At 41.7% G+C, this 12,161-nt stretch overlaps 1 protein-coding gene across 1 annotated transcript in view; it reads right to left on the reverse strand.

Moving 5' to 3' along the window:
- The window catches only part of MRPS28 (mitochondrial ribosomal protein S28), a 48,625-nt gene that overhangs the window by 34,754 nt on the left and 1,710 nt on the right, over positions 1 to 12,161 (reverse strand). Inside the window, exon 2 of the mRNA XM_015855839.1 lies at positions 8,090 to 8,271. Within this exon, the coding sequence (XP_015711325.1) occupies positions 8,090 to 8,271 (182 nt within the window). The remainder of the gene's footprint in view (positions 1 to 8,089; positions 8,272 to 12,161) is intronic.

Here is a 12,161-nt window from a genome sequence, read left to right on the forward strand (position 1 = left end):
TCACTAACAAAACAACAAAAAAGCCCAATTTTATTATGATGATTTGTGGGAGGCTTGACTCGTGGTTTCTGAACAACGTGAGCTTGATCTATCACCAGCAGCACACTCCCCTGGCTGTGTTAATCCCCTTCTCAGACTCTCTGACTGTATCTATTCTAGAGGGATGAATAATGACCACTCCTCAGCTTAGTGTTATATGATAGCACTTATTTTCCTGAGTAGGATTTATGTTATATGAAGACTTATAATTCACATTTGGTCCTAGAAGTAATTAATTCAATTTCTCAACCTATAAACTAAATAGCTTGTGTCTCTGGGCAAGCCTACACACCTCTCCACGGGCTGCAATGCAGAGATCACAAGCCAGATGAGGTGAAGCTGGCTGCCAAACTGCAGGGAAAGGCCACAGAAGCACAGAGCTGCAGCTGAGCCTGCTGTGCTAACAGGAGGGCTGAGAGCAGAGGCACACAGCCTCACACAGCAGGTAGGCTGCTTCTGTAATCTGGGATGTTTTTCCTTCTCTCCTCCACCTGCACTACAGGAATGGAAGGCACTGATGAGGATTTAAGCCAGGAACATGTGAACACTGATGTGCTGTGTGCTGAGTAAAGCACTGCTCTCTGTGTCCCAGGAGTACACAGCACCTACCAGCACTGCCAGAGTCTCTCATGCTGGGGAGGATGGGGTTTTCAGCAGGAACTGCAGCCTTCTAAGTCAGTAGCAGCTGAGATTCCTACAGCATTACCAGGCTATTGAGGAAATTAACTGTACCTTACTCAAAGTATTTCAGGAAGAGAATCACTCCCCAGTTGCAAGGCTTTCTCATAGCACTGAAAGACAATACTTTCCAAATAGGTTCCGTATAGAGATGTAAGTCACTTATTCCCATGGATTTCAGAACAAAATACTAGAAACAATTTTAATTCTTTTGCCAAATGACGAGTTTGTAATTCTAGTTTCTATAGTTTCTGATATCCAATACCTGAATTAGGGCAAAAGAGAGTTAACCCATCTCACCTTCTACAGACAACACTCAGGCATTCCAATGCAGAAGTCCATTTCCCAAGCTCTATTTTCTAGTGTGTGTGTGTGTGCACGTCCACATATGAGAAAATGTGTGGCTTAATGAGCATTTACAGCTTTGACACAGACAGAAAAGCCCCAGGCCTCCTATGAACTGCTTTGTTCTCCTAAGACATTTTATACAGCATATTCCATCTCCCATTTATCACAGTGCCATGGGAAGACACAACTGGCACGACGTTTTCACCAGTGAATGCTGGAGTTTTTTGGGTTTGGGTTTTGTGGCTTTTTGTTTGCCTGTTTGCTTGCTTTGTTTTCGGTTTGTTCCTCCAGAGTCCATCAAATCTCATAACTCTCTGCTACTTTAAACTAATGTAAGAATTACTGTCAGAAAACAAAAAGTGATTTGCAAGATAGCGTGCACTGCTGTGGAAGTAATCCCAGGTCCATGCTGAAATGTTCTTTTCATAAGCAACACCTGCCTCATGCTATTACATTAACCAAAGCCAAAAGCATCTATCTGCGATGAAAAATTTGCAGTCCAAAAAGTAGCTTACAGACAGTGGGCTCCAGGAACTCTGGCAGCAGAGCCTTGTGTATTACAGAACCACATAAAGCCAGCACCTTAATTTGTGGTTGAGTACAACCACCAATGAAGGATCTGCAGTGGGTGGCAAGAACAGTCACAATTGTAAAGTAACCAAGCAAATAATAAGCTGTGTCCATAGGGAATAGAAATGCTGTAATTTCAGAATTGCACGCTGCCATAAATAAGTGAGAGGTTATTTACTGAAGTACACAGCCTAGGTTTGCAATCACATGGCTATTCTGTGAGCACGCTTTTGAAAAGAAAGCTGAAATTGTTCGACAGCAGACACAGTGGCACCGCTTGCATTGTTCGGGCTAGCAGCAATGGTGCATTGCTATATGGTAGCTTTGTGGAAAAGGGAGTTCGTGCCACCTCCTTGAGTTTAGCCGTCTTAAATATAAACAATAAGGCTTCCTTTTCAAGTTGCAGTATTGGTATGTGGGAACAGGACAACAAGATCAGTCCTGCTTACCATTTCTCTCTGGAATTCGGGCAGAGTTTGTGACCGAGGGCTGGTAAGAGTGCCAAAAGCTAATTTTGCCGATGAGCAGTGCCAACCACCTTGGTCCTCAGAGGATTTCAACATGGCATTCTGGTACTTTTAATCACAGCAAGAGACTGGTTTTCACAGACTGGAGACTGGCTGTCTGATGATGTTTGCTGTAAAAGATACAACTTGGAAGAGTTTCAGGAAAGCATGTGTGAACTTCGTTTTATACTTCAGCAAGTTTGACCGGGTCATGATTATTCAACAAGTCAAGAATAAGCTGGTCTACATTCATCCCTTAAAATGCAGAGGAATTTGGCCCTCCAGTAAGTGCGTGCTTACTTTGATGGGTAGGACAACTTTCAAGCTGAGGAAGCTGAGGGGCGAGTAGGCAAGTCTGAAGACTGCTTTAATTACAGGGAGCTCTTTGGTACTGCAAAATTATCAGCAACGTGGCACTGATAGACTGATGAACTTAAACCACTTAAAGTTATATAAGCACAAAAGAAATCGCTGTTACACAATGTTACCAAATTGTCCCGGGCTGTTTTCTTATGTCACAACACGTATCTGTTGTCTCCGTTTGGGTTGTTTTGTTTTTGTTCTTCTTTTTAAACAGAAAATAAATACTTAAAAAAAAAAAAAAAGAGACTTGATGACAAAAATATAGAGAAAGCTTTAACTCAGGCAGGTCTTGCTGGTTACATTAGACGATGTTAACGTGTACGTTAGCAAACTATGCAATTTCTGCTTCAATTATTTATCAAGGGGAAAAAATGGATTTCTCACATTTCCCATTTCCACATTACTGGTACACACTCCTACAACACAGCCACCTTTAAGACACGCTGGCTGCTTCAAATCACTCAGTAAGACCGCAAACTCGACCGGTTCACTTGGAAAACTCACTGATAAAGAGGTGAGCAGTAATACGTAAGCTACAAAAGTTTACTAACTTCTGTAATACTGAATAGATATCATAAGATTCACAAGTCTTGATGAATGTCAGCGGGTGCACATTTTTCTGCGTAGAGGAATTCGATGCCACACCATTGCTTTATGCAAGCTTCCATGTCAGCCACCATGGTGTCAGACTGCCCCTCTGCTGCCACGCAGCAACAACATGGAATGGAATATCAGTGGGAAGGTTCAACCTCTGCTGCCATCCCACCAATATCCACCTCTGACGGCCTGGGCCACCCAAATAAAACAGGAGGCATTATTTTGTAGCAGCCCACTTAGAATGGGAAAATACTGCTAGAACAGTTACTGTTGTCATGATCCTTACTTCATAGCAGTGGGAATCCTCCTTAGCACTCCTTGAGTACTTCCTACACCAGAGCCACACCATGGACATAAAAATCCCAACACTACATTTCTATGGGTTTTCAGCCCCAGCTTTTTGGGCATCTGGAGGAATTCAATAATGGTACCTGCAAATCCATCACTCGTATTGTAACTCTCACACAGCCTGTTAGCAATTTCCTTCTTTCCCCTTGAGAATTACACACCATGCATAGATGTTATTTTGCTGGCAGCAGACAGTAAAAAGGAAATAGACTCCCATAAAAAACAAATGTGTAAAGCTAAAATCAGCATTGTCGTAGCAAAAAAAAAAAAAAAAAAAAATGTTTCCTTTATATATCACTATTACTTTTTTTTCCAAGCAGTAGCAGCTCCATCAGCATTAGGAGTTTGACATGAAAGCTGTAGGATGTTCATAGGCTACCAGAGCACTGCGACTTTCCTGGGTTTCCTTCACTCACTCCGAACAGACTCTGCCGTCCTTGTGATATGGAAGAAGCAGTATGGCTTCACTAAGGGCAAATCCTGCTTGACCAGCCCAGTGGCCTTCTATGATGGTGTCATTGTGACAACACATATGGGGGAGAGCCACTGATGTCATCCGCCTCAACTTCAGTAAGGCCCAACATGGACCCCACAACACCCTTCTCTCTAAATTGGAAAGGTATGGATTTGATGGTCTGATCAGTGAACAAAGAATGGGTGCAGGATTGAGTCCAGAGAGTGGGACAGGTCAATGGCTCAGTGTCTGGATGGGGATCAGTGATGAGGAGTCCCACAGGGATCGGTGCTGGGAGTGATACTCTGTCAGTATCTTCATCAGTAACACTGACAGTAGGTTGAGGGCACCCTCAGCAAGTTTGCTGATGACACCAAGCTGTGGGGTGCAGTCAACACATCTGAGGGACAGGATGCCATCCAGAGGGACCTAGACAGGCTTGAGCAGTGGGCCCAGGTGAACATCATGAGGTTCAACAAATCCAAATACAAGACCTTGTGCCTGGGCTGCAGCAACCCTCACTACCAATACAAGCTGGGGGATGAAAGGACTAAGCACAGCCCTCCTGGAAAAGACCTTGGGGTCTTGGTGGATGGGAAGCTGGTCATGAGCCAGCAATGTGCCCTCACAGCCCAGAAAGCCAACCATATCTCAGGCTGCATCAAAAGAAGTAGCCAGCAGGTTGAGGGAGGTGATCCTGCCCCTCTGCTTTTCACTGGTGAGGACTCACCTGGAGTACAGACGTGAAGTTCTCAGTACAGGAGAGATGTAGACTGGTTGAAGGGCATCCAGAGAAGGGCCACAAGAATGACCCATGGAAAGGAGCCCCTACAAGGACAGGCTGAGAGAGCTGGGGCTGTTCAGCCTGGAGAAGAGAAAGCTGTGAGGTGACCTGATAGAGGCCTTTCAGTATCTACAGGGGAGCTACAGGAAAGAAAGGCACAGACTCTTTAGCAGGATCTGTGGCAACAGAAAAGGGGGAAATGGCTTCAAACTCAGAGAGGGCAGATTTAAGTTGGACTTAAGGAACGTGTCCTTTACAGTAAGGGTGGTAAGGCACTGGAATGCTTAGTGACATGGTTGATGCCCTGTCCCTGGAGACTTTCAAGACAATGCTGCATCAAACCCCGAGCAACCTATTTTAGCTGTGCATGTCCCTGTTCTTTGCAGGGAAATTAAACTAGATAACCCTTAAAAGCCCCTTCTAACTCTAAGGATTTTAGAATTCTATGATCTAATAGAACTCTTTTAGCTATGAAAAGGCTTTGTCCTGCCAGTTGTCTGGTCTTTTTTAAAGAAAAGAGTTGGAGAGGTTATGTCTTCACCACTGTCTCCCTAAACCTTGCTACAGACATCCTGGACTTCTATACACTCAACAGTAAGGGAAACGAGGCTTCAGCAAGTGAAGGGCAAAATCTGCTGTATAGCAACACCTTTCCTTGTGCAGTAAGCTGTCAAACATTGTCTACGAGGCAGATTACTTTGTGCTCTGCTGTACAAAAGACTGTTGGTTCTAGCTGAAAGAAGCACATTCCCATGGAATGACTTTGGAGTAGGTGACTCCAAACTCACCCCTAGCTCAACACACAGTAAGTGCTAAATACCCCTTCTCAAACTGGAACTACATCAAATGCTGTCATACTGAAATCCTTCCATCTTTCTCACAGCCTTCTTTTTGGACTTTTTTATTTTTTCATTTTTAGAGATTCTTTAAAGTGTTACCTATCACAATTAACATTAACTTAAGACAGCCTTAATAAATGAATTCACTAGAAAACAGCATCGATCACACCACCCAGCCTAAAAAGATGCTAATTTTTAAGCAGATTTCGCACCATCCCTATCTATAAAATGTTTTAAAAATAGAACAAAAAGAGAAGAATCTGAGATGTTTCCCAAATAAAATTCACCCTGGCAACCATTCAAACAGCATAAACACTTTCATACAACTTACAGAAACAACATTAGGTAATGCTTTATGGTGTTCATTAAGCTATCATGTTCTAAATCACAGCCAGCATCAAGTGATTTCTTCCACTCCTGTACTATTTAAGTCTGGCAAATATGCGCTGTATATGAAAGGTGTCAAGTAAAATCGCCACAGGATATACTGGAAATCCCTGCACCAGCTGCATACTCCAACAGAAAGGAAGTATCTTTCTGATTCTATAGCCTGATAACTCTGGAGTTGCTGGAGGGCTATAGCAATCTTTGAAAATAAAGCTTCATTACACCTGCATGGAAAGGCGCGTTTAATCCTCTTTAGAAGCTGATCCTACAATCCTACATTTCAGAAAATTGCTGAAAGCCATTGTGATTTCAATGGGAATTGGTCATTAACAGCACAGGTGCAGACCATGCAATAGGCAGTGTCAGCATAACACCTTCCCACATTCTCTGGCTCTTAAGAATTCCATCTGATAATGGCAGAAGCAGGTTGTAACAGCAATTTTTTTTGCCACGGATTAAAGTGCTGCTCATTTGGAGACATAATAGAGACACGTTCCTCTTCAGGACTTCATTTCCTCTGTGTATTAAAAGAAAGGAGCAAAAAATATCAAGTGCTTCCTATAGCTGAAAAGTTACCATACACTGGCTTTCCTACAGACCCTTTCTGCCACTTGTAAAGTATCTGCATTCTTTACTGAATTCCTATATTGTTGGCATAAAAGTCAAATTTAATACAGCATTTACATCCGTGTGTATCAGAAAAATATGTATTTATTAATTACAGTGTATATTAAATAAGTAAAGTGCATATTAAATAAGATCCTGTAATCATAACAGTAATAAATATTCCTGTCACGTGAAGTAAATCCCACATTGGTATTTATAACCAAATGCATCCTTGCCTGACCCTACTGACATTTCACCAGCCAGCACCTATGATATCCAAGCTGATCTATGCTTCCAATTTCCAAACAGTAAATCAGTGAGCTGCTGTCTTCACTAATTACACAGATGAAAGCAATAGTACAGGATATATGTTTGCATATTCTTTCTACTACATTTTAATAAGCAATGAGATCCCAACTCAGCAACATCTCAATAGTATTGATGGTACACGTATTTAACTAAGACAGCAGTTTGCTGGGCTTATTTCTCATTCTAAAGTACCTCTGTAAATTTCTCATTACAACACCACTCAGAAATAGACTGGAACAACTATGTTATATGACACAGTAGCTTATGACAAGTTAACGACAAACAGAAGATTGCCTATAATTGAGTTCTTTGATAAACCTCAAGAAAATTTTTTAAATTCCAATTACAGAAATATAATCAACTTCAAAAAGGTGGTGAGATTTACTTAAATTAGTTCTTTTCTGATGCAAGTATTTCTATTTAGAGGATCTGGTCCATAGAACATTTAAACACTTAGGAAAGCATCAACAAATTCAGGTTCTGGGACTGAACTGACAAGAAAAGGTAAGTGAATAGGCCTCCTACATCTCAAATGGCAGCTGGGGGCATGTGGATGTATTAGGATCAATACTGCTACTCCACTGACACCACACTCCTGATGCTGGGGATGCTGACTGTATCGCTAGGTGAAGCGCTGCCTTCGGTTCCAAAACACGCAGACTCTACTGCCACTCCAAGGCAGGGGGAGGTACAACACCATGTAGGTCTACCTGCTTTTATCACTAGGACAGACAGGCAATTATTAGTCTAGATCCTCTCAAAGCCAGGTTTACACTCCCAGCTTTGAAGCTTCTGCTCCAATAAGAGCTTCCTCAGGCCTCCTCCCGCCATCATCACACACAAACACAATGTCATTTTATCACAAAACTCATCAGTCCGTTACCAATTTTCTGCCAGCGGGCATTTCAGTTGAAGAAAAATTCTGTTAACTTGAATACACAAGTTATCACAAAACAGAAATATTTACAAATTACTGTAGAACTATAACCAGTGTTCTGCAAGCAATCTACACCTTAAAGAAAACCACCTTCCTTTGGTCCTCATAAATAATGTGGATATCAATACAGCAAATTCACAAAAGATATGGATACAACGGAACAACTCCTGAGCTACACAGATATTAGTTCTGCACAGTGACTTAACTTGCCTAGTTTAAACCACATCATTCATACAAGCCATGAAAGTCAAACATCATCAAATCCAATTACTTAGCAGTTTGTTATTCACCTATTTTAATTGCTTACCACGATTTATTACTTACTTTCCATCTACTTCGGGTCTTTTGCACACGCAGTGAAACTTGCCACCAAAATCTATATAAAGGTCATCTTCTACAACCTGGAATATTTGACCAATGGCGATTTTATCTTTGGCAGGTCCCATCTGAATCAAAGGTGAGCGTCTCAACATGGATGCAAAGGATTCTGTTCTCTCTGAAGGAACCTACAGATAAAGAAAAGTATCATTTCAAAAAAGATCATTATCTCGAGGAGAAAATAAATCAAACTTATAGCACAGAAAAAAGTTTCATTCGCTAAATTGCAAGTAAAGATTTCGTGCCTCTGGTGCACTTTTATTAAGACTTCTCAGGAGACACCTGTTAATTTCTCCAACCCAAAATATTTCACATATTGAAGACTAAGTCTAAGACTACAACATATTCTACTACTGGTTGGGCAAGTTCATGAGCGTATTCAGAATCTGTGGCCCCTCAAAGTCCTGCTCAGTACAGAGGAACCTGGGCCTGAAATTGCCCCAAAAAGTTGGATATTAGGTAAAAATTCTTCTCTGAAAGAGTGGTAATGAATTGGAATAAGCTGCCCAGGGGGATGGTGAGGAAAACATCCTGGACATGTTCAAGAAACACATGGAGATGTGGCATCAAGGGACGTGGTTAGTGGGAATAGTGCTGATGGGTTGACAGCTGGACTACATGATCTTAGAGGTCTTCTCCAACCTTAATGATTCTATTAATTCAGGGGATGAAGTTTAACTAAATCACACCCCTCTCAACAGTAAGAAAGCAAGAGTAATCTAGAATTTGTAAACAAGGCAGTATAAACTCTCTTTACACTTACTAAGCCCTCAGAACAGAGGCTACCACTGACTGTTTCTCCCTGGCTTTCCACAACACTGTAGTACAGAGCAGAGCAGTGGGCAACAATCACATTGTAGCATGTAGCACAACAGCAGAGGTAACATCAGGCATTTTCTTCCTTCGTCACAGAATGGCTTGGGTTGGAAGATCACCCAGTTCCAACCCCCTGCCAGGGGCAGGGTTACGTTACCACCCACCACATCAGGCTGCAAGTTATTTAAACCAAAGAATCAAACTAGTGAACCACCAGCTGAGAAGTAGGATTTCATACACAAGTGTTACTATCATACACAGTTTCAAGCATAGGAATTTTCAATGTAGTTGAAATTCAAATTGATAGAAATTAACTGCAGGGGACACATCTGTGAAAGCTTCAAGAATGAATGCAAAACAGATGAATCAATAAGAGGAAGTACATACACGAGATGTATCATACGAATGGATGGGGCTGTGGTAATAATCTACATGCAACTTAATTCAACATATCACAGAATATCTCTATGGTCCCTTCCAACCCACACGAGACTATGATACTATGATACTATGATCATGTCATAGAATGGCCTGGGTTGGAGAGGACCACTATGATCATCTAGTTTCAACCCCTCTGATATGTGCAGGCTCACCAACCACCAGACCAGGTGTAGAAGTGAAGAAGCAGACCCACACAGATGCCATAAGCTTGCATTTAAAGTATGCAGGGACTCGAAAATACATATAATTTAAATCCGGAATGGCAGTATACATGATGTTGAAGACAGAGACAAATGCTGGCCTGCAACTAGACTTGTGTCACTGATAAATCGCATCCATATCTTTCCTGCTCCTTTCATACAATGGCACACTGTATGCGGTACCACAGAATCACAGGGGTTGGAAAGCACCTCTGGAGATCATGCAGTCCAACCCCCCTGCTAAAGCAGGTTCCCTGTACTAGGTTGCACAAGAAAGCACCCAAGCAAGTTCTGAATATCTCCAGATGAGATTCTAGTTAATAACATCATTCTGTCTCCCCAGCAGGAAAAAACATAGGCCCAAAGATCTCCTCCCCCATGCAAACTTGCCTGGGAAATAATCTCTGTACACAACACACAAGTGCTGTATTTATACACTGATAGATGTATTGGTTCCTTCCTAGAATATAAAGTCAGTGAGATCCAACTTAGCTCTTGTACCAAGAATTCAGTTGGCATTCTTCACTAAGAACAGTTTTCCAAGAAAATAGTGCAATCTACTTCAATGGTATCGCTGGTCTACACATCCAGATTTCTTCACTCTGCTCCCAGGAGAGGAACTTCTCAGGAGCATGAAGGTTTAATTAAGTCTACAAGAATCATGGAAAGACTCTATTGAAACATCCCGTGAAGAACACTGCTGGGAACAGCCTAGAAACAAAGAACAAGCTAAAACACTGTATTTTTCCCAGTTCTTTGCATAATCAGTGCGGGTGATGGAGCACTGGAACAGGCTGCCCAGGGAGGTGGTGGAGTCTCCTTCTCTGGAGATATTTAAGACCTGCCTGGACGCCTACCTGTGTGACATGGTGTAGGGAGCCTGCTTTGGCAGGGGGGTTGGACTCGATGATCTCTGGAGGTCCCTTCCAACCCCTACAATTCTGTGATTCTGGATCTAAAGAAGCTTTCATCAGGAAGGAACTTACCCCAGATTTTTAAAGATATTTAATGGCGCTTTGAGGAGTTCTTTCTTTCACAATTCCTAAATCTCCTTACCTGCATTCCCCACAATGGAGCTAGAGAAAAACAGTAAGGTAATAGAATAGTACTCTTCTCTGACTGTCACCGAGCATTACCCATACAGCTGGGATACATGCAATGAATTGATCACTCATCTACTTAGAAAAGCTGGAGATCATGAAAGAGTCAGAAGCTCAAACAGAACATTCTTTTCAAGAATCTGAAGGGTAAAGACTTTTTTCTTCCCTTAAACTCCTAGACTGTTTAATGTGCCTTCTAATTTCCTAAGGTTGAAGGTTATTCATAAATCTTTGGATGCCTTCCGCTCGCTCTGCACATAGTTTAGTGATAAAAATGCAGCTTTTTCAATCATAAAACATTCTGCACTATTATAAATACTAAGCAGAGAGTTTAAAAAGTAATAGATTTAAACGCCAATGAGGTCCAGATGAAAGGACTCACTCCAATGGAGGAAAGAAGCACACAGATTCTGGAGCAAAGCCTGTGACTATACAAGCAGGGTGGTCCTATCCCACCCACTGCACAAGATATCTTTAAACCCTAGCGACATGTTTTGTGTTTGCTTGCAAAGACAAGCAGCTCGCATGTCAGAATGCAGGAGATATGGATGAAACATGGAGAAGTGAGATGGGAGATTGCACTTGTCATACACAGATCCCTTCCAACGTAAGCCATTCTGTGAGTCTATGAGATCAGAAGTACAACTGCAAACCATCACCTGGGCATTCACGTGAGTAGCAATGCAGACATAAGCATTGCAGAGAATTTAATAAATGAAGTTCAGACTGTTTGCCAATAGATTCAACTCAGAGTCCCAATTGGATCGCCACAAATACAGATCTCTTCAGTTTCCCTAAAATAAGAGACTTCTCCATTTAATCCCATGAGAACACAATGGTAAGAAGGCAGCATATCATTCTTGCTAATAAAGGGTTTGGAAAATTAACTACCATAGAAAAACTGAAACAAAAGCAAGATTTGTGTTATTTAATAAAGCTACTGAAGGAAAACAGCCCAAAGAGAAAGCATTAAAAAAGGACCCATGATTCAAAGCAGAAATAAAAGCAGTGATTCAGGGGAAAAAAATCTTTGATTAATGACTGTAAAGCCACAAAGGACAGCTCTAAAAGCAATCAAGGAGAAAACTGGAAACTTCCCTGCCAGAAAGCAAGAAGATATTAACAAAAAGATTCCTACAATTTCCTTTCTTTGCAAAGAATTTCTATGGGCAGACTCTGTACAGAAGGCTTGTGAACCACCTCACACTATGATGATCTGAACTCTTCGGGGGAAGCATTTTAGCTGCAGGGAATGCAATATATTCTAGCATTAATCATTTAGAATCTACAGCCCAGCACAAGAAATAACAGAAAGCTCTATGTGGGATCACAACGGAGCAGATGCCAAACATTTATCTTCCCAGCTTTAAGGTCTCCTTTGCTCTTCTGCACATAATGTCCTGAAGACAAAGGGATCTGGACATTAAGGGAACAGCAGCATTTCTGAAGGCACAAACAACA

This window comes from Coturnix japonica, chromosome 2 (genome assembly GCF_001577835.2).
Source record: "Coturnix japonica isolate 7356 chromosome 2, Coturnix japonica 2.1, whole genome shotgun sequence".
NCBI lineage: Eukaryota > Metazoa > Chordata > Aves > Galliformes > Phasianidae > Coturnix > Coturnix japonica.